We start from the raw sequence: 26,925 nt of genomic DNA on the forward strand, positions 1-26,925 counted from the left end.
TGATTGGTTGGAACCATTTATGCTTACTGTTGAATGATTAATTGTCCAATGAAATGTGATGATGTAATGTTACCGCCTACTCGAATGAGCATATAAGCTACCTAATTAAATCAGGAAAGGGGGAACATCCTGCAGATACATACCCTGTCTCTGTGTGTGTTTGTTCTCCGCTACTCGAGTAGGCCTCAGACCATAATCTGGCAACCTTCCAGCATATCGATCTCCCATTGAGAGATAAAGATCAAATCACAAACTCATTAGTTGGCGTCCCTGGGTGGGCTGGTTACAACAGAAGACCCCAGTATCCTGAAATCCGGCACCCGCAGACTGACGGCCTAGAGGACACACAGATCAAAATCACCGGTGAAGGTAAGAGCCATTGAGTCTTACAAATTCTGTGTCTCCCCTCTGCTAAATGCTCTGAACCGGCTTTTGGGGTACAGTATAGTCTGTCTTCTTACATACCAGCGCTAAGAACCGTAGAATATCCTTGTGATACATAATACGTATGCTGGAGGGAGAAACCTAAAAGCTGCTACGTATGATTGCGCATGAATGATTGAACCAACCTTGAGGGTACTAGGAATTCTTTACTGTGTTTTTGCCCCTTGGGAGCGTCTCTCCATGGTAACTGGCTTGCCAGGATTCATGTGAGGACACGTCTCTGGCGGCATACGCATAAAGAAGGCTGCTTACGTCCTCTTGGAGAGTGCTAGAGGTACTATTACGGTGTTAAAACGCCGTTACAGACAGGATAGGTCTATCCACCTTCTATTCTGTCTGATACGCACAAACTGCCCTCTAATGGTGCTAAAGAACTTTGAGGTAATAGGGATTACATTAGCCTGCATACTAATGATAGCTTTAGTCTTCTGGTTGATAAATAAGATCTCTGAGTATACAAGGCTCAGCAGGTTTAGTTGAGGGAAAAGATTTTTACTGGGCTAATAAGAAAATTTGGGGCACATTAGTCTGCCTATAGTTAATTGGATTTGCTCTCTGGTTGATATATAGAATTGCTGAATACGCTAGGACTAATTGTAGAGAAGTGCCATCTCATACTGAGTACGTAGAGATTTAGTGTTAGATGACCAGGAGGGTCATGGCCAGACCACTAAATAGTTAACCTTCTTATCAAGGTTCCCATGGGTTTGATACCTATCAACTGACCAGTTTCAGTTTAGGACACGCAAGTTCAAACATTGAGCGGGAACCTCATATAACAACGGGATGCAGTCTATGTCGGCATAGATATTTGCTAAGTGATAAAGAAGAAGTAGACTTGTTGAGATGTGGGCACACAGTAATAGCGTATATTAAGAGAATAAGTGAATAGCAACCAGAGAAAGAGGCAGATAGAGAGATACGGTCTAGGTGCGGCCTGTACATTGAGTTAGCGAAGTGCAGTCAGTACGGGTCTGCAAGCCATAGGCATTTTACATTTTAGGACAAGCCAGGAGAATTTTTCGCCCCAATACAGTCAAGTATCAACCAGAAAACATAGATAGGATTTTTAGCAGGAGCACCAGGAGGTGATAAGCTTAAGCAGTTAACAGTTTACTGAATCTGTGTGAAGGAATGTGAATGACCTTTGAGACTCTCTGCTGATAAGTGGAAGTGCATGATCTCATGTGTGAAATTCTGTTGTATTGCTTGCCTTGTGTGTGTGTGTGTGTGTGTGGGTGTGTGTGTGCCAGATATTCCATGAGAAAATGTCGTGCCCTAATTGCACATTTGGATTAATGTTGCTTATATCTCCTGACGGTTGGAGAATTGTCAAAATTATACCAGGAGGGTATATCCAACAGCTCACTGGTTTTGGATTTCTGTCAGCCAGATTTCCAGAGTATAAAGTGTTTAGGCTCAATGTGCATGGTATTCCTGCAATTCCCTGGGTCGACGGAATTTCATTAAGTGACATAGAAAATTACAATCTTGTCAGATGTCCATTAAATAACGGGCAACCAGAGACGTACCTGGTTGAAGCGCAGCTTGCTGCTTTGCTCACTGGATTCACATTATAGCATAATACGTATTTGTAGAAGGTGTACAGCTAGTTTTTCATAATGTCAAGTTTTTTTTTTAGAATGCATGTTGATAAGAAAAAAAGGAGAGGCAGATGGTTCAAGGTACAACGTTGCCTTTGACTTGAAGCAGTGTTAGATATCCATGGAAGGCAATTGTCAGGTAGTAAAGATAAGGAATGCTTTTAGTATGTGTTAGAAAGGAAAAAAAAAAAAAAAAAAAAAAAAGAGGAAATCCCGTTATATGTGTAATGGAAATCCACCACTCTGCCACCTATTCGGTATTAATATGGTGATTTCCAAAGGGGGGGAGAAGAGAGGTGAGTCAGCTATTTTTAAATATTTTTAATCCATAAAGGTATCTCTCATTAATCTGGATTTTGAGTTTTTCTTTCCGGAAGGTCCAAGAACCTGGTTGTATGGCGATCACACAGCATGAGATAGTAGAAAGCAGAACCACTCCTCCCTCATAACTCTACAGGGGAGGTGGAGTTGACGGCACTCATTGAGGCGTTTAGGGGGCTTTAAGGTAAGCAAGACACCACATATACAAGTCATTGTTTTCAGGTGAACCTACAACTGCAGCCCCATATGGGGAGGAAAGGTCTTTTCTTACATCAACAGGCCCTGGAAGAGGTTGCCATAGTGGAAGTGAGGGTACATATGAGAAGGAACCCGTGGAGCACGAAGCAAACAAAGTGGCTGGGAATCAGCCAGAAGACCAAGGTACTGGGAGACCCCTGAGGCGCCTCCACTGGTCATGGTGAGCATTAAAGATAACCAGTTAGACTTAAGTATCTTACAGGCTCTGACTCGGTCACCAACCGGGGAAGAGACTGAAGTCTGGTCGGAAGCTGGAGCTCAGAACCGTGGATGGTGGGACAGTGGGTATGTTTGCCAAAATCCTTGCACCATGTGATGGCTCATGACTCAACGCACGTGAGTGAAGACAAAAACTATGTGCTCTGAAGAAAGATGCTGGGTCCACCTGTTTAGCTTTATATTAACATAGATTAGATGCGCACAACACAGATAGACTAGAAAGATGCCATAGACATACACGTGCGCCTGGGCCCTCCTATCCGTTTCAATGACTGCAGATTGACTTCATACAGGCTGCCCAAGGTAAGATGTATGAAGTATGTGCTCGTGTGTGTTGATCTCTTTTCAGGGGACTGGAGGCCTTCCTGATGTCAGAAGCTACCACAACTGAGGTACTCTTTTGTCCACATAGATGTTGTGACTATTTGACAACCCCTGCAGCAGGTCCGGAGTCCAAAAGGGACTCCCATTTGTGTATAAATAAGTTTTTGATTCTATTTTAGTTAATCCAGACATTGGTTGCTGACCAAAAGACACGAAGACCACTGGAGCCACTGGTTGATGGTCCCCGCTAAGCCACATCCGTAGAGTTAAACGGAAGACCGGTCTACACAAGCTACTATGAGGTCCTGGAGTGGAAGAATATGGGTCCTGTCCCTGATGATGTTGGCAGCTCTACTGCAAGAAGGACAAATGGACGAGACACTTCAGAACAGCACATCAGTAACCTTGTGGTTTGACACCAAGGCAGCAACAGCTACATTTAGGATGGACTTGTGTCAGATAGTGAAGTGTCAATGGAATCTTAAATTTGGGAAGAAGAGTAGCAACACCAATTATAAATATCTAACAGGAGTTGAAGGGGCGGTGGTATATATCTGTGTAACTAGACCTGGAAATGAGAACTGTAATTCTTGGTCAGATGCAGCTTGGAACACGGGAACGTCATGGGGGTATAAGCCAGAGGAAGCCATGACTCGTGTTAGTTCATCAGGAAAGCCTCTCCTCAAGAGGATGAATATTGCTGTACCCATTCCAAAATGGGGTTGTGATCCAGAGGTTTTGGACTGGAGATTCTCTTGCAATCCTCTCCTTATAACACTGGATGAACCCTCTCTTGGAGATGAAGGTCTCTATGTATTGGGACTGTATACCCCAGGTAGACAGGTTCAGCAGGGAACATTTTGGTTAAAAGCTGTTCCTGCACAGGACAAGGAACAAGAGAAGGACAAACCCCAAAGGTCAGGAGAAATGTTGGATGTTGATGGAATTGGAGAATTAGGCTATGAGGAGAAGTTAGCCGTAGAAACAGGCTACACAGAGAGGAATGAATGGTTGCTATGGATGAAGTATACTACAGAGCAAAATAACAAAACTGATTGTATTGCATGTGCAACCGCTAGGCCCCATTTAGGGACTATTCCCCTCAGATATTCAGAACAGGATCAAGTAGACTTACAGTGTATTCTAGCTTTGTATAATGCCACATATGACCCTAGTGATAATGTTCTGTGTCAATCTCTATCAGTCCGGTATCCAATAGCAAAAATTGATCAGGTACCACCTAGAGTTTATGCATATCCAGGTGACTACACTTGCTTCCTGAGAACAGGACCAGGAAGATGGGTAGGAAATCTAACTTCAGAGTTTTGTCACAACACCATCCCAATAAATACAGATACAGGAGGCTTTAAAGCCAGTTGGTTTCAAAATCAAACTATAGCAAGGAGTGACATATGGTGGTTATGTGGAGATATGAAATTGAGGCCTAGGTTGCCACCAGGTTGGGTTGGCAGCTGTGCTCTAGTTCAAGTGCTCATGCCATTTAAAATAATTTCATCAGAAGAGATTAAAGGAGGTGGAATGAATGTTGAAACCCTACACAGAAATAGAAGGTCAGTACCTGCTGGGTCCTTTGATCCTAGAGTTTATATAGACAATATAGGGGTACCCAGAGGGGTACCGGATGAGTACAAGGCCAGGAACCAGATAGCAGCAGGATTTGAATCAATTTTCTTTTGGTGGGTGACAATTAATAAAAATGTGGATTGGATAAATTATATTTATTATAATCAGCAAAGGTTTATAAATTACACGAGGGATGCAGTAAAAGGGATAGCTGAACAATTAGGCCCAACTTCTTTAATGACACATCAGAATAGGATGGCTTTGGATATGTTGCTAGCGGAAAAAGGGGGCGTGTGCAAGATGTTTGGAACGTTTTGCTGTACCTTCATCCCCAATAATACAAGTCCAGATGGGAGTATCACCAAGGCGTTGGAGGGTCTTACATCCCTGTCCGAAGAATTGGCAGAAAATTCGGGTATCAACAATCCCTTCATGGACTGGTTGGAATCCTGGTTCGGTAGATGGAGTCATCTTGTGTCCAGCCTCCTCATCTCTCTGGCAGTAGTAGCAGCAGTACTTGTGACCTGTGGATGCTGCTGCATACCATGTATCAGAGGACTACTTCAAAGACTGATTGATGCGTCTATTACTAAAACTATGTATATTACAATGAAACCTTACAATAATGATTATGAGCAAATGGTTTGAGGTTGAGAATTAGATATGATCTCCCTTTCCCTATGGGGAATTCGGCAGAAGAAGGGTTAGGAAGTCCGACACTGGCATTAGGCCTTTGAATGTACCTATATGTGAATGGTAGAGTCATATCTGTTCTCAAAAGGGGGGACTGACAGGGAATTCTGTATGTCCTTTTAATATCAATGTATTTCTGGGGTCTTACATGCATACTCTGTATATGAAAATGCTGTCTCATGATAATGATTACCTATAACCTTATTCTTCATAAGAACTTGTACGTGATGGATAAACTGTTTACTGCACCCAGTTGGACATTGAAACTACACGTCCACATATTAGGTAGATACTGGGGCCATAAATACTTAGTAAGACAGGTTAATGAGGCTAATTGAGCTATAAACTGTCATGAGGATAGATTTATGAGAATGATATTGGGATCTTGTGTAATTTACCCAAGACCTATTAAAGCTTTCAGCACGTCTACACAAATACTAATAATTAACAGCCGAGTACAATCTGATTGGTTAACGAATATGAATATGATTGGTTGGAACCATTTATGCTTACTGTTGAATGATTAATTGTCCAATGAAATGTGATGATGTAATGTTACCGCCTACTCGAATGAGCATATAAGCTACCTAATTAAATCAGGAAAGGGGGAACATCCTGCAGATACATACCCTGTCTCTGTGTGTGTTTGTTCTCCGCTACTCGAGTAGGCCTCAGACCATAATCTGGCAACCTTCCAGCATATCGATCTCCCATTGAGAGATAAAGATCAAATCACAAACTCATCATAACCCCCCATCTATACAATTTGTGAGTGAGGTCATAAGTGAAGAGTTCCCTACCTGGACTTGTTTCCTTCAAGCTGTCAGACTCTAATGAAACAAGATGGCTCATGTGTTGCACTTTGCTCATTCTATTCCAATTGTGATGTCATATGATGTCTATGATGTTTATGTGCTTTGTGATGTCATCAGAACTGACTGTTTAACCCTTGCCCATCCAATGACATACTTTGATATTGTGAACAGGTTATTTGGATGCAACGGCGCAGACAATGAAGGGACAATGGTAATCATCCAAAACTATTTATCTTTCTACCATAGAAAGGGAATCTAACTATAGGGACACACATATACTGTATGTATGAAACCAGAAGTTTACATACACTATTTAAAATTACATCTACAGTCATCCCAAGACCTTCTTCTCTCCTCCACACTTATTCGCTCCTCACCCAACCGCCTCCAAGACTTCTCCCGAATAGCCCCTATCCTCTGGAATTCTGTGCCCCAACATGTCCGACTATCAACCACATTCGGATCCTTCAGACGGAACCTGAAAAACCCACCTCTTCAAGAAAGCCTACAGCCTGCAATGACCCCGCTACCTCCTCACCACTACCGGAAATATCACCTCAACCAACACTGGAACTGCTGCAACCCACCAACCTACTGTCTCCTTCCCCACCATCCTGTAGCATGTAAGCCCGAAAGGGCAGGGTCCTCTCCCCTCTGTATCAGTCTGTCATTGTTAGTTTGTTTACTGTAAGTGATCTCTGTAATTTGTATGTAACCCCTTCTCATGTGCAGCACCATGGAATCAATGGTGCTATATAAATAAATACTAATAATAATATGCATGTTTTTCTCAAAATCTGACATGAAATCAGAATAAACTTTTCCTGTTTTAGGTCAATTAGGATTAGCACAATTATTTCCCAAATGAGAGAGAGAATGTTTTAAGGCATTTATCTAGTTTCAACTGTAGTATAATACACCCCCCATAGGCAGACTCTGTATGGAATAATGCAGCCCCATAGGCAGACTATATGGAATAATGCAGCCCCACAGGCAGACTCTGTATGGAATAATGCACTCCCCATAGGCAGACTGCATGGAATAATGCAGCCCCACAGGCTGACTCTGTATGGAATAATGCACTCCCCATAGGCAGACTCTGTATTGAATAATGCACCCCCACAGGCAGACTCTACACTGTATAATGCACCCCCATAGGCAGATTCTATATAGTATAATGCACCCCACATAGGCAGATGCCATATTGTATAATGCACCACCCATAAGCAGTCTCTATATTGTATAATGCACTCCCCATAGGCAGACTCTATATACTGTAATGCACTCCCTATAGGCCTCTATAGGCAGATTATATATTGTATAAAGCAGCCCCCATAAGCACACTCTATAGTATAATGCAACCCCATAGGCAGACTCTATATTGCACAATGCATGCCCCATAGGCAGACTCTATATGGTTAATAAGCACCAGAAGACATTTATCATTGAGTTTGTATCAAAATGTGGGTGCCAATCCCTACTATATTATTAAGAAGTGTACTACCTTATATTATACCCTGATATTAGCGTGTATAACAGTACAATTGGTGGTATTGTATTTATTTCTATGTAGCTACAAAGTGGGCCCCAAGAATGATTTTCTTTGGTAGGCCCAGGGTACTCCAGTCCGATGCTTGCTGGAAGTGTAGGAAGATAGAGAAAATTTCACATGGAGGGCAGGTAAAGAGTTAAAACCCACACTACATATAGAGGGCAGGTAGAGAGTGAGAGACAGACCTGGCACTACTCAGAGGGCAGGTAGAGAGTGAGAGAACCCCGCAGTACACATGGAGGGTCAGGTAAGGACTGACAGATCCCACACTATACATGGAGGGCAGGTAGATAGTGACAGACGCCTGCACTACACATGGAAGGCAGAAAGGGAATGGCAGACCCCATAATACACATTAACGGCAGGTAGGGAGTGACAGACCCCAACCTACACTTGGAGGGCAGGTAGGGAGTGACAGACCACCGCATTATACATGGAGGGCAGGTAGGGAGTGACAGACCGCCGCACTACACATGGAGGGCAGGTAGAAAGTAACAGACCACCGCAGTACACATAGCGGGCAGGTAGAGAGTGACAAACCACTGCACTACACAAGGAGGGCAGGTAGAAAGTGACAGACCCCACACTATACATGGAGGGCAGGTAGATAGTGACAGACTCCTGCACTACACGTGGAAGGCAAAAAGGGAGTGACAGACCCCACAATACACAGTAATGGCAGGTAGGGAGTGACAGACCCCAAACTACACTTGGAGGGCAGGTAGGGAGTGACAGACCATCGCGTCATACATGGAGGGCAGGTAGGGAGTGACAGACCACTGCATTATACATGGAGGGGAGGTAGGGAGTGACAGAACCCCACAGTACACATAGAGATCAGGTAGGGAGTGACAGACCGCCGCACTACACATGGAGGGCAGGTAGGAAGTAACAGACTGCCGCACTACACATAGCAGGCAGGTAGAGAGTGACAGACAGCTGCACTACACAAGAAGGGCAGGTAGAGAGTGACAGAGCCCCACAGTACACATAGAGTGCAGGTAGAGAGTGACAGACCCCACACTACACATAGCGGGCAGGTAGAGAGTGACAGACCGCTGCACTACACAAGGAAGGCAGGTAGAAAGTGAAAAACCCTGCACTACACATGGAGGGCAGGTAGAGAGTGACAGACTGCTGCACTACACATGGAGGGCAGGTAGAGCGTGACTGACCGCTGCACTAAACATGGAGGGTAGGTAGAGAGTGACAGATCCCGCACTACACATGGAGGGCAGGTAGGGAGTGACAGACTGCACAGTACACAGAGGGCAGGTTGAGAATGACAGACCCCGCACTACACATGGAGGGCTGATAGAGAGTGCCAGACTCCGAACTACATATGGAGGAAAGGTAGTTACAGATCCCGCACTACAAATGGAAGGCAGGTAGAGAGTGACAGACCTCTCCAATACAGATGCAGGGCATGTAGATAGTGACAGACCCCTGCATTACACATGGAGGGCAGGTAGGGAGTGACAGAATCCTGCACTATACACAGTGGGCAGGTAGATAGTGACAGACTCCACACAGATGGCAGGTAGAGCATGACATAACCCACATGTCATGATCCAGGTTGGATTATGACGGATTTTGCACAAGTAACCTTTTTTTTCCTTTAAGCTGTTTGCTTAAAGTTAGTTTTGGCCCCGGTGGCCATTAGGGTCATTACACTGTGGTTGTTTTAGTTCTAGTTTTGCCCCCGGTGGCCGTTAGGGTCATTGCGCTCTGGTTACTTTAGTTTAGTTGCCCCCCGGTGGCCGCTAGTGTTATTGCACGTTATTATGAAGCAGGTGTGATTCCCTACCTATAAAGGAGTAGCAGGTGGTCTCACTCACTGTTGGTGATATTGCTCATTTCCAACCTAGTTTGGTGAAGGAAGGAACTATAGAGAGGAACTCCTGGCGGAAGCTGAATTCAGGTGTCGAGCTTCAGGGGTGAAGCTAAACTTTGGTGTTGTACTCTGTTGCTGGGAGCAATAGTAACAGAGCTAAGCTAAGTGGTGTTTTTCCCTGTTTATTACTTTCCTTGTGTGTGTATTAGTTCAGTGGTGGGATTAGTTTCTGCACCGTCCAATTCACTAGAAAGGGATAGGTGCAGGGCGAGCTAGGGATTTGAGGTATCCAGCTCGTCGCCAGGTGCGGAACCTTTCTAGGGATCGTCAGGAGTGTAGGGACACTGACTCAGGGGAGTGCAGGAGGTCTCCACGTCCCCTTCCCTATTGCAAGGCCTTCCATTGTAACAGCTTCCAAAGTGTTTCCCTTAACTCTGTTTAAATTCGCCCTGTTGGAGGCAGTGTATCCAGGTTCATGGGTGTTATAGAAATTCGCCCTGCTGGAGGCGGTGTATCCAGTCACACGTGACATTACACCACACTTGGTTAGGATGAGTGGTAGGGATGGTAAGCACCGGCCTAGAGTGCTTCCTCCTGCCTACCCAAGGGGTGTGCAGGCATGGAGGTGAGCGATGTCAGCCACTGACACCACTCACCCCTCTCTCTGTCCCGTGCATCGACCGCCGCTCCCTCCATGCGCTGTGTGTGCCGCATGGGACACGAGCAGAGGAACTGTCATCTCTCCTGCTCCGCCAGGATCTCCAGCAAGACACAGGCCACATTTGGACTGTTCTTTGTTGGAGAAGATGCACACGCAGAGGACTCTGGATGGCGCGGCGCAGTGTCATTGCGCCATCCAATGTTCACTGCTGCATGGAGGAGACGATAGACTGGGAGCCTGGATTCTGTGAGTATGAGCTTTTTTTTAATTTTTATATCACTGTGCAGAAGGGCATAAAATGGAGGGAGGTGCTGTGCAGATGGGGGTAAAATTAGTGGAGGGGCTGTGCTGATGGGGGTGCAATAAAATGAGGTGAGGGCTGTGCTGATGTGGAAATAAAATTAGGTGAGTGGCTGTACCAATGGGGGAAATAAAATGAGGTGAGGGGCTGTGCTAATGGGGGAGAATAAAATGAGGTGAGGAGCTGTGCAGATGGGGGAATAAACTGACGGTCTGTGCAGATAAGGGAATAAAATTAGGTGCTGTGCAGATGGGAGAATCAGCTGAGGGACTGTGAAGAGGGGGTAAAACGAGGATCTGTGCAGATGGGAAAAATAAAAAGAGTGGCTATGCAGATGGGGGAAAAATGGGCTGTGCAGATGGGGCAATAAACTGAGGGGTTGTGCAGATGGGATGAATAATATGAGGCGCTGTGCAGGGATCAAGAAATGAAACATCACAAAACAGGCAGAGATGCTTATATGTTTAGGACTCAAGTCAAATGTACTAACACGATGCAGCAGACCCAAATATAGATGGTGGCTACACAGGTGCAGTAATACCGATAAGACAGCCATCCTACAATCAGGGATTGGCCATTTGGTACACCAGTGCAAACAAATATAATCTGTATGCGGCACTGTTCACACACAAAGGAGGCAGAGCATCTGGCTTACAGCCTATTAATGACGCCCTATGGCGGGCTGCCCAGTGCTAACTATAATGCATCCTATGTGAACAGAGGCCACAGTTTACAGAGCTATCTGGGCCCAACTGCACCCCGAAAAATATAAAAAGTGCAAAAAACATATAAATACTTGTGAGCTGTGCAGGGGTGCATGAAATGAGAGGCAGTGCGGGGGCAATAAAATGAGGGGATGTCCATTTGGGTCATGAAATGAGGGGCTGTGAATGTGGGACAGCGAAGTATATATGAGTACCTGTGGAGAACATACTGTCTATGGGGCTGTGGAGGTCATCATACTGGGGGTTGTGGGGACCATACTGGATAGGGGGATGTGGGGAATATCATACTGTTTGGGGTGTTGTTTATATGCCATTATAATGTATGGTGTGTTGTGGGGATCATCTTAGTATACATGAGAGCTGTTTAGAACATCATACTATTTATGGGGGTCGGTGGTGAACATCATAGTGTATATGGTGGCAGGGGTGGTGACTGGTGATGAGCGAACGTGCTCGCCACTACTCGTTACTCGCCCAAGTATCACAGTATGGAAGTTAGGGCAATTCCAATAAGGGTTCTGGTTCTGACTCCAGGCCTCTCTTTAGCATTTAGTGAACATGGTAAAAAATGTTTTTGCAATTTCCACGCTTTTGGAATTTTGTTACCGGTTTCCAGTACATTATCTGGTAAAACCAATAGTGTTATTCAAAAGTACAACTTGTGCCACAAAAAACAAGCCCTCTTACAGTCATATTGCTGGAACAATAATAAAAAAAGTGATGGCTTGGAAGAAGGCGAGCAAAAAAGAAAACGCAAAACCGGAAAATCCCAAGGAGGTGAAGGGGTTAAATCTTAGTAATTTCAAATGACAAGCAGCTATTGGTGTGCTGCCTGTATAGGTTGTAGGCTTCTCTTGATTTTTTATCATTTATGTCCTGCACAGTAGCACTAAATCAATGGAGTTATAGCACCATCTAGTGGAACAACAATGGAAAGCTAAGCACATGTTTGTGTACAAATAGACTGATAAATATTTAGGCTATGTGCCCACGTTGCGTGTTAAAACGCACAGTGAAAACCAGACTCCTTCCCAGAAATCGCGCGTTTTTTTCACTGCGATTTTGCCGCGATTTTCTCAAGCACTTTCCAAGGGATTTGAAGCATCGCTTGGAAAGTGATTCACAGGTTGGTCACACTCGTCAAACATAGTGTTTGACAAGAGTGAGCAGCTTTTTACTATTGAGGCTGTCTATGCGGCATCAATAGTAAAAGATAGAATGTTAAAAATGATAAAAAAATAAAAAATCGGGGTATATTTACCTTCCGACGTCCCGCGCTGCCATCCCGGGCATCAGCGTTCCCAGCGATGCCTTGCGAGACCTGTGATGACGTTGGTCTCGCGTTACTATAGCGATCTCGCGAGACCACGTCATCACAGGGCCTTGCCGCAAGGCATTACTGGGAACGCTTAGGCCGGGAATGCAGCGCGGGACGCCGGAAGGTAAATATACCCCGATTTTTTATTTTTTATTCTTTTTTTTACAGGGGTATGGTACCCAGGGCCTGGAGGACAGTCTCCTCTCCTCCACACCGTGGGTACCAACCGCACATGAGACGCTTAACTTCCCGCATGGTGAGCATAGCCACATGCGGGAATTAAGCGATTCTCATGCATTCCTATGGGTGCGGGATCGCGGCAATTCTTTGCGATTCCGCACAAAAGAATGATCATGCTGCGATTTTTTCCGCGATGCGATTCCACCGCGGAAAAAAGCGCAGCATTAGCACAGCATGTGCGGAATCCCATAGGAATGCATGGGGGGCGTCATGTACAAGATTTTTAAACGTTTTCGCGCCGAAAATCGCGGCAAAAACGCTTAAAAATCGCATCGTGGGCACATAGCCTCAGTCAGCCAGTATCATGACTCTTCTTAACTAATAATAAATAGATAGCACATTATACATAAACTCAAAATGTGGAGATTTTACAAGTACGGTATCTTATATCTGGTATCCATCCGAAACACTGCTTGTATTTACATACAGGAAGGATATATATCTTTTTGTTCCATGTTAGCCAGTAGATACAAAAATATTCAGAATTGAGCATCCTCAGTGGTTGATACCTTTTAATGGCTACTTGAAAAGATGGTAACACATTGCAAGCTTTCGAGACTAATCAGGCATTGACTAATACAAAATCCGATGAATCACATATTTATGCACAACACAACACAGAAAGAAAGAATGCAATAGATAAGAGAAGTGACATGAAGCAGAAATTTATCATTATGGGAGAGTAATAAACAGTTGTCGCCACAAATATTGGAACAGTTAATAGATAAGGAGTGTGAATGCTTTATAGTCTGGTTCTGTGTTGCGATGCCCCCATAAGGTCTGAAGAATGGGGACATTCTACATGCTTCCCAAAATCCACAAATCTGGAAATCCAGGGAGGCCAATGATTTCATGTGTGGGCACCCTTACTGAGCAGGTATCTGGATGGGTAGAGGGTGTTCTTAAATCCCTGGTAAAGGATACACCCAGCTTCATTCAGGACACAACTGACCTATTGACTAAACTAGCAGCAATAGGTCCTCTTCCAGAAGGAACCATCCTGGCCACCATGGATGTGGAATCTTTGTACTCTAATATCCCACACCAGGATGGATTAATTGCCTCCAAAGTCTTCATGGAAAACACCAAGAATGATGCTGATTCTGTGGAGAAACTCACAAAATTCATCCTCACCAACAATTACCGTACTTAGAATTTGACAACAAGATATATCTACAGGAGACTGGCACAGCTATGGGAAGGAAAATGGCTCCACAGTATGCAAATCTTTTCATGGACAAGCTTGAAAGTGACTTTTTGTCCTCACGCCCCATCAGGCCTCTGGCCTACTACCGCTACCTTGATGATATTGTTATCATCTGGACGGAGTCTGAGCCACAGCTAAAGACGTTCCGCGAACAGTTTAATCAATTTCATCCCACCATCGACTTAACACTCAACTACTCCAGCACAGAAATTATCTTTTTGGACACCATCATTAAGCTCAACAACAATGAAATAGAGACATCCCTGTATCAGAAAGCCAATTGACCTTACAACATACCTTAAATGGGACAATTTCCATCCAAAACACATAAACTTCATTGTCTACAGCCAAGCCATCAGATACAATCATATATGTTCCACCCCCATGGATAGAGACAAACACCTTGGTCGCCTCAGAAAGACCTTTTTGAATCAGGGCTAACACCCAAGAACAATTGAAAACCAAATTACAAGAGCCACCAGAATATCAAGGAATCACCTCCTATATTTCAAAGCTAAAGATGAAAATAACCGGGTGCCTCTAGTGGTCACCTACAATCCAAATCTGGAGGTGCTAAGGGGAGCTGCATGGAAATTACAAGCTTAACTACAAAAAGATGCCCGATTACAATCCGTTTTTCCAGAGTTCCCACTACTGTGTTTTAGGCAGACCCCAAATTTAAGAAGCATCATTGTCAGAAGCTTCCTGTCCTCCCCAACAGCTGCAGGAACCTTTCCTTGCAACCAGAAAAAATGTAAAACCTGTTCATTTATAATGACCACAGACAAGATAAAGATCCCCAACTCAGATCAGGACTACGAGATCCCAGGTACTTTCAGCTGCATTACATCTAAGGTGGTGTACTTAATTATTTGTACTAAATGTCCAACTGGAGGTCTGTATGTGGGGGAGACAGGGCAAAAGCTTAGAACAAGGATGAATTCTCATCGTCACACGATAAGAGAAAAAAGAATGGATCTACTCGTGGCAAAACATTTTTGTATCCCCGGTCATAGCATGATGGACATTAAATTGTTAATTTATTAATTTCAAATCTCAGAAAGACAGAAGGGTCTGGGAGTACAAACTCATGACGACCTTTGACACACTCAGTGCAGGAATGAATGTGTCGCATGGATATATGTATTTTTATATCAATTAAGGAATTGCCCCTCAGACCTTATGGGGGAATCACAACACATTACCAGACTATAAAACATTCACACTCCTTATCTATAAACTGTTCCAATATTTATAGCCACAACTGTTTAGCACTTGTTTTATTTATTGCATTCTTTCTTTCTGTGCTGTGCATAAATATGTAATTCTTCAGATTTTCCTTTATTCTATGCCTGATGAAGAGACCTGAGTAGTCTCAAAAGCTTGCAATGTGTTGCCATCTTTTCAGTTAGCCATTGAAAGGTATCAACCACTGAGGACTCTCAATTCTAAATATTTTGCTTGTATTTAGACACTTCTCCAAAGAGTAATTATTGAAAAAATCTCCATTTTTTATTTATTGCAATTTTTAGACTACTCCAAAAAGAAAATCATTTAAAATGGAAATTCATCAAAATTATAAAGTGTAAAAATGAAGAAAAAAATGCTTTACTCCTGTGAGTCTAAAGCAACTTTCCCAGAATGTATGGCAACTTATTGACAATAAAAAAATATATATATATTTCAACGGTGTTCCTTTCCATGCTGACAAAAAGTGGTCTTCACAGAAGAATTGTATCCAAGAAACATACGATACTTTCAACATAGATATAAGGCTAAGTGACTCAACTGCGCACAAGAATAGGAACTGGGGTGCAGAAAAAAGAGCAGCAGGTGCTCTGGACGGATAAGTGAAAGTTTGATCGCTGAAGGGCTGAAGAGCGGTAGAATAATGAGGGTCTGCAGGCTATAGTGGAGCACAGTGAAGGGTCCTTGCAAGTATGAAGCTTCATTTCATTAAATGGAGTAGGGAATTTTATCAGGATTAAGGGTATCCTCAATGCTGAGACATGAAGACAGAGCCTTATCCATCTTGTAATACAATCAGGGAGGTGTCCGATTGGCTCTAAACTTATTTAGTAGCCGGACAAGACCCTAAACAGGTAGACAATGCCATTAAGAACTATCTTCAGTGTAAAGAAGAACAAGGAGTCCTAGAAGTGATGATATGGTCCCCACAGAATCCCGATCTCAACATCATCGAGTCTGTCCGTAACTACATAAAAAAATTTGAGAAAACCTACATACAGTGGGTATGGAAAGTATTCAGAGCCCTTTACATTTTTCACTATTTGTTTCATTGCAGCCATATGGTAAATTCAAAAAAGATTAATTTTTTCTCATTAATGGACACTCTGCACCCCATATTGACTGAAAAAAACAGAAATGTAGACATTTTTGCAAATGTATTAAAAAAGAAAAACTGAAATATCACATGGTCATAAGTATTCAGACCCTTTGCTCAGACACTCATATTTAAGTCACATGCTGCCCATTTCCTTGTGATCCTCCTTGAGATGGTTCTACTCCTTCATTAGAGTCCAGGTGTGTTTAATTAAACTGATAGGGCTTGATTTGTAAAGGCACACACCTGTCTGCATAAGACAGTGCATGTCAGACCAAATGAGAATCATGAGGTCAAAGGAACTGGCCAAGGAGCTCAGAGACAGAATTGTTGCAAGGCACACATCTGGCCAAGGTTACAAAAGAATTTCTGCAGTACTCAAGGTTCCTAAGAGCACAGTGGCCTCCATAATCCCTAAATGGAAGTTTGGGACCACCAGAAGTCTTCCTAGACCTGGCTGTCCAGCCAAACTGAGCTTCACATACTGTAACCCATTTTCATTACCTTTGGAACCTTTTAAAATTGAGTTGGATATTTGTTAAAATTAATAGATGTTACGATAAGATAGACTTTATTGATCGCAATGGAAATCATGGTACAAAGAGTACTATGTACAGGAGTGTATATTGGAGCCAGTGACGTAACTAGAGTCCGATGGGCCACGGTGTGAAATTTGTACTACTCCCCTCTGCATGTGGTCAGATGTATGGGCCCTAGTAGTGTGTTAGATCCTATAAAGGACATATGTGTTCGCCCCTCCTTCATTATGTAGTAATGTCCCCCCGTCTTGATCCCCTTCCTGGAATATGTCTCCGATCCTGGTATACTATTTCTCCATCCAGGGCCCCTTCCTGGTGTGTATATATTACCCATTCTGGACCCCTTGCTGGTATATAAAGAGGGTGAATTAAGTATTAAACACGTCACCAATTACCTAAGTAAATATATTTTGAAAGGTGCTATTGCCACGAAACTCTCACCAGATCTCAGTATCTAGCCATCCAATCCTCACAGGCAAAGAAATGAAACCATAAATTCTGTGTAATAATGAGAAAAGACACTGGGAAAAAGTATTGACCACATGAAGAGAGTTGTAAAAAGCCATGGAAAGTCATGACACCAAATGAAATCTATCAGCAATTAAAAAGCAATCCTGCCACTTAGTGAAAAATATCAGCAGGTTCAACTGATGGCTTATAAGAAGGTGTCTCATTACCAAGATGCCACACAAGAAGCATCTCATGATGGGTAAAATAGATTGTAGATTCTATTTTAGACTGTAGATTGTAAGCTCTCACGAGCAGGATCATTATCTTTGCTTTAATTATTTTATTATCTTTAACGTTGCTACTTATGACTTGTATATGAATTCTTGAATTGTAAAGAGCTGTGGAATATGTTGGCGCTATATAAAGATTATTATGTGAGCTGTCTCAAGACCTTTGCAACCTTATTTTTGCAAAACATACTGATGTCATTTGTTACAGAAGAATTTCTAAACTACTGAAGGTTCCAGTAAGCACTGTTGGGGCCATAATCCTGAAATGGAAAACATAATTTGACCATAAATCGGCCACGACCAGGTGCTCCTCACAAAATTTCTGATAGAGGAGTGAAAAGAATATCAGAAAAGTTGTCCAATAGCCAAGGACGACCTGTGGAGCGCTACAGAGAGGCCTGGAATCAGCAAGTATAATTGTTTCGCAGTAAACAATAAGTAATGCACTCAACCTCAATGGCCTGTGTGCACGCTCACCACGCTGAACAAAAAGCATGTTCAGGAGAGTTTAAAGTTTGCTCAAGCACATTTACACAAGTCTGTAAAATACTGGGAGAATACAGTCTGATCAGATAAGACCAAAATGGAATTCTTTGAATGCCATAATACGCACCATGTTTAGAGGCCAAAAAGCACTGCATATCACCCAAAAGACAGCATATCAACAGTGAAATTCCCACATCATGGTGTGGGACTGTTTTTCAGCATACAGCACTGGAAAAATTCATATGATTGAAGGATAAATGGACAAATGTACCGAGACGTTCTTGATATAAATCTGCTGCCATCTACCAGAATGATGATAAAACGAGGGTGGACATTTCAGCAAGACAATGATCCCAAAAACACAGCCAAGAAAACTTTGAATTGGTTTCAGATAAAGAAAATAAAGCTGCTAGAATTGCCCTGACCTGAATTCAATAGAAAATTTTGTGGAAACAACTAAAATTCACAGATCATAGAAGGAGCCAACAGAACCTTAAGGGTGTCGAGTGTTTGTGTGAAAGATTGGGCCAAATCACACCTGAGCAATGCCTGCGACTAGTTTCTCCATACAGTAGGCATCTTGAAGCTGTCATCACCAACAAAGGCTTATATACAAAGTATTAAATTTCAGTACGTGTGTTCAATACTTTTTGCTTGTGTCATTTCTAATTACACTTAAGTTATGAACATCTATGCTTTGATTTGCCTGTGTGGATTGGATGGGTTGTTAGTGATAAGGGTCCTTTAATGGTATATATGACCCCCATCTTGGTATACATGTCACCCTGGGCCCCTTCGTGGTACATTTGTCCCCCATCTTAGGCCCCTTTTTGGCATATTTGACCCACAACCTGGTAGACACGTCCCCCATCCTGGGCTCCTTCCTGGTATACATATTCGCATTCTGCCTCCGCATAGAAAATAAATTCACACCTTACTCCAAACACAAAATGTACTGTATCCTTTTGTAGCCAGCGGAGAGGCCAGCAGCAAACATCGTCGTGCCTTCTATGGCGTTGCATGACATCACTGCCATGTGACGCCAATGCCTGGTACGTAGTCTGCCTCCAATTGGCTTGCAGTGTGTATTGCAGAGCAGTGAACCGCAAGGTCTGTGCGCTGCAATACACTTCAGCTGGATGTGCATGTTCAAAGTACATCCAGCTGAAATAGGTACTGGGGTCGGCTCCCCCCACTTCTGTATGGGCCTGGTCACACCCTATGCAACCGCAGTGCCCCTGATCGGGGAGTTAGGCAGTGCATTTTCCCCAGGTGTAGCCAGTAGGGGTGCAGTTGGGTCACTTGACATGGCAGTCCATGGCGTCTGTCTGGTGGCTGGATTTTGCTGCCCTACGAAGTGGGATTCCGTTGTTCCCTGAGGTGGCTGACATGCCAGCTTCCACCATTCAATTGTTCTTGTGTCTTTCAGATGCGTGGAAAACATCCGACTACACTCTAATGACATCTGAGTAGTCCAATTTCCGTGGACCCAGAATGCAGAAATTTTCTTCTACGGCTTCTTTTCAGAGTGTGCTCCGACGCGGTCATCATAGAGAATCAATCTCACTACGTTGACACTCTGATCAAACTTGGAGCAATGTTTTATCAGAGTGTCAATAGCATAACCGACCCGATTCTTTCAGATACGAGACTCTACAGTCAGGAGACCCTGCCCTTAGGACGTCACCTCAAACAAAACCCTGCAACCTAAAAGTCCTATTATGCTTCTGCAGCTGAGCTGTCGATAAAGGCCGTCTGCCAGCTGCATCTTTCCGCTCTAGCCGAGTTGATTTTTTTAGTAGAAATACAAAGAAGAGCGAATGAACACACAGAATTGCAGTTTTCTCAAAATGACCCAGAAATATTATCTAATCATTCTTTATTCAACATCAATGGTCAACTGTGTATAACTACAACATAAACCACAACTTTATTTTTTTAATTTTGTTTGCTAGAGGATAATTTTTTTTTTAAAATCTTGAAAATAAAATTATGTATACCCAACAAAAATATCATGATTACATGAAAAAAAATATATAATTACATAATTCACGCGTTTTCCAGTCTTCTCTTATCAAATTTTCCTGTAAACAAAAATATTTTATTTTCTTCTTTCGTTCTTGTAAAGAGGATGCATAAAAAAAATTTCCATTCCTGTATACATTGTTGCAACAGCGCTCAAACCAAAACAAAAAGGATGCCATCAATTTTTGTTATTTTGCAGTCAAGGTACGAGGACCCTTCCTTAGGTCACGTTCACACGCTCAGTATTTGTAAGACAATATCATGTTGGAGCAATCAGAGGAAAAGTATAATAGAAACACGTCACCACTTCTGCATTCTTCACCCACTCCCAGTTTTTGTCATCCAAATACTGATGTAAAATACTGAACGTGTCCTTACTACTCTGCTACTTTGCTTCCTATCACTGTGTACACTTTTAAATCAATTGATTAAAAAAAAATTGGACAGAACATTAAGCCCTCCACACTGTCATGGCCAAAAGTGTTGGCACCCTTCAAATTGCTTCAGAAAATGAAGCATTTCTCCCAGAAAATTTTTGGAATTACACATGTTTTGATATAGTCTTATTTCCTTTGTGAGTATTGGTACACAAAAAAAAGGCAAACTGGACATAATTTCACAAAAAACTCCCAAAAATGGGACAAGAAAATTTTTACCACTCCAAAATTGTGTGTAAACAACTTTATTTCAAGCATGTGATGTTGGTTCAAACTCACCTGTGGCAAGTAACAAGCATGGGCAATATGAAAATGACACCTAAAACCAGATAAAAGGGGAGACGTTGACTCAATCTTTTGCATTGTGTGCGCCACACTAAGCCTGGAGAACAGAAAGAAGAGTCTGAGGACTTGAGAGCCAAAATTGTTGAAAAATATCAACATTCTCAAGGTTACAAGTCCATCTCCAGAGATCTTGATGTTCCTCTGTCCACAGTACACAACATAATCAGGATGTTTACAACTCGTGGCACTATAGCGAAACGTAGTGAACAGCAGAGAAAAATTGAAGAAAAGTTGCAATGCTGGATAGTCCAGATGGTGGATAAGCAGCCCCAATCAAGTTCCAAAGAAACTCAAGCAGTCTTGAAGGCTCAAGGTGCAATGTCAGTGCAAACAGTCAACAGTTGAATGAAATGCTATGGCAGGAGACCCAAGATGACTTACTGCTGACACAGACATAAAAAGGCAAGATGGCAGTTTGCCAAAATGTACGAGCGTAAGCCAAAATCCTTTTGGAAAAGCATATTGTGAATAGATGAGACCAAGAGGGTTATATGGTAAAACACATCATGGTACTGTTTACCATAATTGTAATGATGCCTTAAAAAAAAAAAAAAACAGTACCCACAGTCAAATATGGTGGCGGTTCAAAGATGTGTTGGGATTGTTTTGCTGTCTTTGGCACTGGATGCCTTGACTGTGTGCAAGGCATCAAGAAATTTAAAGATTAAAAGATTTTAGGTTGCAATGTAGTACCCAGTGCCAAACAGCTGCAATAATTTTGGCAGAGAAATATTCAATTTTTTGGAACAATTTCAAGGATGCCAACACTTTCGTCCACGATTGTGGACCAAATGATCCTTCGATTGACAGCCATCTTTCCCAACCCTCCCACCCCCCCCGTGCAGAGCACTCCTGTGTTCTCTATAAAAAATGTGGCTGCCAGACTCCTCTGTCAGTGGCTTGTGTAAAAAAAAAAAAAAAAAAAACATTAGGCCGGATCCTTTAAAACCATTTGTCAGGGCAGAGACGTGAGGAGCCCATATACGTTATGCTAGTTTCACATTAGCGCTTCATTGACCTGCGTCAGTCTGTGCACGGCCGCCGCTAAGCTCCGCCCCTGGACACGCCTCCTCCCAGCCACTCTGCCTATGGGCACATGACGCTGCATGCGACCTGCGTACCCTATCTTTAGCAATGTGTACGAAGGCCGTGCGCAGGTATGCTTTTGCCGGCACGCCGACCTGCGCCAAAAGGACCCATGCGCCGGCAAACGCATACCTGCGCACGGCCTGCATACCCAATGCTAAAGATAGGGTACGCAGGTCGCATGCAGCGTCATGCGCCCATTGGAGGGTGGAGCTTAGCGGCGGCCATGCGCAGACAGACGCAGGTCATTGAAACGCTAGTGTGAAACTAGACTTAGACAATCTGCAGGTTTAGCTGAATCTTCATGAATAAATGATTACAACGGCTATGAGTAGGGATGAGCGAGTACTGTAGTATTCGGACTCGCTGTACTCGTTACAAGTACCTCCTCGTAACGAGTCCAATGTAAGTCTATGGGAAATGCGATTAATGGGCGGGGACTGATGGACTGGGCGGGGACTGTGCCAGGCTATGCGGGACTGTTCCAGCCTGTGCCGGCCTGTACTGTGAGGGACTGTGCAGGGCTTTGCAGGTACTGTGGCAGACTGTGCAGGGCTTTGCAGGTACTGTGCGGAACTGTACTGGGCTGTGTGGGACTGTGGTGGGCTGTGCGGGGACTGTGCCGTGCTGTTGAGAATATTGCGAGGCGAGTAGTGAAATATTCGCGAGGATTCGAGTACCGCATTAATCGGCGAGTACCGAATCCTCACGAGTATGCTCGCTCATCCCTAGCTATGAGCACAAGTCATAATAGCACTCTGGAAATTAAACAATACCAGTTTCAAAATCTTGTTCATAAACTAAACGGAGCATTTCATCAATCATGTCCATTATAAATTAAATACTTTTAACGGTTGTTAGCCAAAATACTTTGACCCATCAAGGTTCAACTCCCTCTACCGCTGATGAAGCAGGAGCTGTGGTGAAACGTGGCAGGGGATCCTAGGCTGTGCTTTACCATTTTAATTACTGTCAGCCAGTTGCAATAAAACAGTGAACTTTTAATCCCCATATTTCTGTACCGATTCCTAATAAAATATGATTATTTCACAAACCCAAAGTAATAACCCAGACATACACTGGTAATCTGTTTTATGAGCACAAAGTGCAGATAAAAAAGTGAACCTATGCATGAATCACTTCTCTAACAGCAAATTGGCAGAAATTCCCTTCAACTAGTAGAGGAGAATGGAAATGCGAGTGTCCCACATCAGTTCTTAGACCATGAAATACAGTCATGGCCAAAAGTATTGACACCCCTGCAATTCTGTCAGATAATACTCAGTTTCTTCCTGAAAATGATTGCAAACACAAATTCTTTGGTATTATTATCTTCATTTAATTTGTCTTAAATGAAAAAACACAAAAAGAATTGTCCTAAAGCCAAATTGGATATAATTCCACACCAAACTTAACAAAGAGGGTGGACAAAAGTATTGGCACTGTTCGAAAAATCATGTGATGCTTCTCTAATTTGTGTATTTAACAGCACCTGTAACTTACCTGTGGCACCTAACAGGTGTTGGCAATAATTAAATCACACTTGCAGCCAGTTAACATGGATTAAAGTTGACTCAACCTCTGTCCTGTGTCCTTGTGTGTACCACATTGAGCATGGAGAAAAGAAAGAAGACCAAAGAACTGTCTGAGGACTTGAGAAACCAAATTGTGAGGAAGCATGAGCAATCTCAAGGCTACAAGTCCATCTCCAAAGACCTGAATGTTCCTGTGTCTACCGTGCGCAGTGTCATCAAGAAGTTTAAAGCCCATGGCACTGTGGCTAACCTCCCTAGATGTGGCCGGAAAAGAAAAATTGACAAGAGATTTCAACGCAAGATTGTGCGGATGTTGGATAAAGAACCTCCACTAACATCCAAACAAGTTCAAGCTGCCCTGCAGTCCGAGGGTACAACGGTGTCAACCCGTACTATCCGTCGGCATCTGAATGAAAAGGGACTGTATGGTAGGAGAGCCAGGAAGACTCCACTTCTTACCCCGAGACATAAAAAAGCCAGGCTGGAGTTTGCCAAAACTTACCTGAAAAAGCCTAAAACATTTTGGAAGAATGTTCTCTGGTCAGATGAGACAAAAGTAGAGCTTTTAGGGCAAAAGCATCAACATAGAGTTTATAGGAGAAAAAAGAGGCATTCAAAGAAAAGTACACTGTCCCTACAGTCAAACATGGCGGAGGTTCCCTGATGTTTTGGGGTTGCTTTGCTGCCTCTGGCACTGGACTGCTTGACCGTGTGCATGGCATATGAAGTCAGAAGACTACCAACAAATTTTGCAGCATAATTTAGAGCCCAGTATGAGAAAGCTGGGTCTACCTCAGAGGTCATGGGTCTTCCAGCAGGACAATAACCCAAAACACACTTCAAAAAGCACTAGAAAATGGTTTGAGAGAAAGCACTGGAGACTTCTAAGGTGGCCAGCAATGAGTCCAGACCTGAATCCCATAGAACACCTGTGGAGAGATCTAAAAATGGCAGTTTGGAGAAGGCACCCTTCAAATATCAGGGACCTGGAGTAGTTTGCCAAAGAAGAATGGTCTAAAATTCCAGCAGAGCATTGTAAGAAACTCATTGATGGTTACCGGAAGCGGTTGGTCGCAGTTATTTTGGCTAAAGGTTGTGCAATCAAGTATTAGGCTGAGGGTGCCAATACTTTTGTCCGGCCCATTTTTGGAGTTTTGTGTGAAATGATCAATGTTTTGCTTTTTGCTTCATTCTATTTTGTGTTTTTTCATTTAAGACAAATTAAATGAAGATAATAATACCAAAGAATTTGTGTTTGCAATCATTTTCAGGAAGAAACTGAATATTATCTGACAGAATTGCAGGAGTGTCAATACTTTTGGCCGTGACTGTATATGCACAAAAAGCCTGGATACTGAAATGGTTTTTGTAAGAAAGGTACATGGGTGCATGGGTACTCGACCCTCCCTCCAATCATTTAGGTTTCGTCATGTCAGCCAAATGTCACACTTGCAGAGCGAAACTGCAAAGGTCCATCAACTGTATAGGTGCTATTATGCATTTATATAGCGCCATTTATTCCATGGCGCTTTACATGTGAAAAGGGGAAATATAGACAAGTATAATAAACATGTGAAAGACAAGGGACACTCAAGTACAGAAGGAGAGAGGACCCTGATGATCTGCAGTATTTGTCTACATAAGCTGGTTAAGCTGTGTAGCTCTGCTACACAATTGAACGCATATGGCCGGCAACAAGATAAAGCTGATCAGCGAGGGTGCCAGGTGTCTCCCCAGCCATCTGATATTGATGACCTATCCTATAGATAGGCCTTCAATATGAAGTATTGAAAAACCCCTTTAAACTTCAGCTAGGCAAATACATTGTGCCCAGGCTCAAGTTTGGTAGAAACAGCTTGATGCTCCACATTGTTTTATAGACTGAGGACATAAAGCACAACCAGACAACTATGCATGGATGAAAAAGAAGAGGGCAAATTCTTTTAAGGCTATTTTTGCGGACTCAGAACCTGGATGTAATACAATAATTGAGGGAACTTCAAAAGGTATTAAAATACTTTACAGGAGTATATAAGGTCAGGAGGCCATGGCAACAATGTACACGAGTAAATTAACTGAATTATAGTTTTAAAAAAAGATTGAAGATTTGTCTTTTGGAAACATCAAGGCAGAGTCCTGTCCGGAGCCCTCTTCAGAAGCATGGCATGATCTGTAAAGGGTTGTGCACACAAGGAATATTGATGGGCTGAAATACAATTGTAGGGAGTAATGGTTCTCATGCTTTTTTTCTGTGCTGTGGATGTTTACCAAGTGTGTTCAACTAAAAGTTAATAAATCTACATACTGTATTTTTTGGACTATAAGGCGCACCCCAACTTTTTAGAAGGAAAATAGGGGGGAAAAAAAAATAGTGTCAAATGGGGGTCCATTTTACAGTCCTAATTCAGTTTACCAGGGAAGGGATCGGTACAGGTGGAGGAGTGGTCGCAGGGGTCGTTCCGTGGTCCAGGCTGGTGCAGTGGCCTCCGGGAAATCTCATCCCAAGCTGGTGCGGTGGCAGTGGCTCTCTGTGCTCCGTGGGGATCTCCGCCGGAATTTCGTCAAAGCCCGGAGGCCCCAGCACATCTGTTGCTGCCATGTTGCGGTGGCCTCCGGGAACATCGCTGCTGGGCCGGTGCATGCTCAGATTCAAATCTCAGAAAAGAGATCTGAAATCTGAGCATGTGCTGCCTCCGGCCCAGGGGCCATCTTCCCGCAGGCCATCGCAACATGGCAGCAACGGATGTGCGGGGGCCTCTGGGCTTTGACGAAATGCCGGCGGAGCCCCCCACGGAGCACAGAGAGCCGCTGCCACTGCCCCAAAGCACAGCCCGCTACCACCACACCACAGAGCCCCACCACACCAGCCTGGGAAGGGAGGCTGCATCAGGACCGCCGCCACAGGATTTTTAAGTATATTGTGACCATAAGACGCACCCCCGTTTTCCCCCAAAGTTTTTTGGGGAAAAAGTGCATCTTATGGTCCGAAAAATACGGTACTTATTGACACACTCCGATCACATTTTATTAGTAATCAACACGGAAATTCCAAGAGAGTTCATTTTCTCTTGCAGCTGTAGAAGGTAATGTGCAAATTATTAGTCCCCGATAGAAGCACCATGTACAAACGGCAAATACATAAATAAAACCCCAAATGTGACATTTTTAATGTCTATTAAAACACTTAGCACTTTTGAATCAATTCCTTTTTAAGGCAGCAGCTTTTCTCCATTACGTGTATCGCAAGATGCTTCAACTAACAAAGCTTTGTCATATCCGATGGATTAG

General features: G+C 43.2%; 1 protein-coding gene across 1 annotated transcript; it reads left to right on the top strand.

The window, feature by feature from the left end:
- Nucleotides 1-251: 251 nt before the first annotated feature.
- On the top strand, nt 252-26,925 carry LOC141095874 (uncharacterized). Its single transcript, XM_073582251.1, has 3 exons — nt 252-369; nt 3,350-4,629; nt 26,852-26,925. Exons 2-3 carry the CDS (start codon nt 3,468-3,470, stop codon nt 26,923-26,925), a joined length of 1,236 nt encoding a protein of 411 aa, XP_073438352.1. The 5' UTR covers nt 252-369; nt 3,350-3,467.

The sequence above is a fragment of the Dendrobates tinctorius genome, unplaced genomic scaffold (assembly GCF_039654945.1).
Source record: "Dendrobates tinctorius isolate UK_male_01 unplaced genomic scaffold, ASM3965494v1 ptg000070l, whole genome shotgun sequence".
Classification (NCBI taxonomy): Eukaryota; Metazoa; Chordata; class Amphibia; order Anura; family Dendrobatidae; genus Dendrobates; species Dendrobates tinctorius.

What these genes read in the sequence shown, in the direction of transcription:
- LOC141095874 (XM_073582251.1), top strand. Translation starts at nt 3,468, where the DNA reads ATGAGGTCCTGGAGTGGAAGAATATGGGTCCTGTCCCTGATGATGTTG. An exon ending in GAGGCCTAGGTTGCCACCAG is followed by an intron (nt 4,630 to 26,851) that starts GTTGGGTTGGCA and finishes TTCCTTTTTAAG; the next exon opens with GCAGCAGCTTTTCTCCATTA.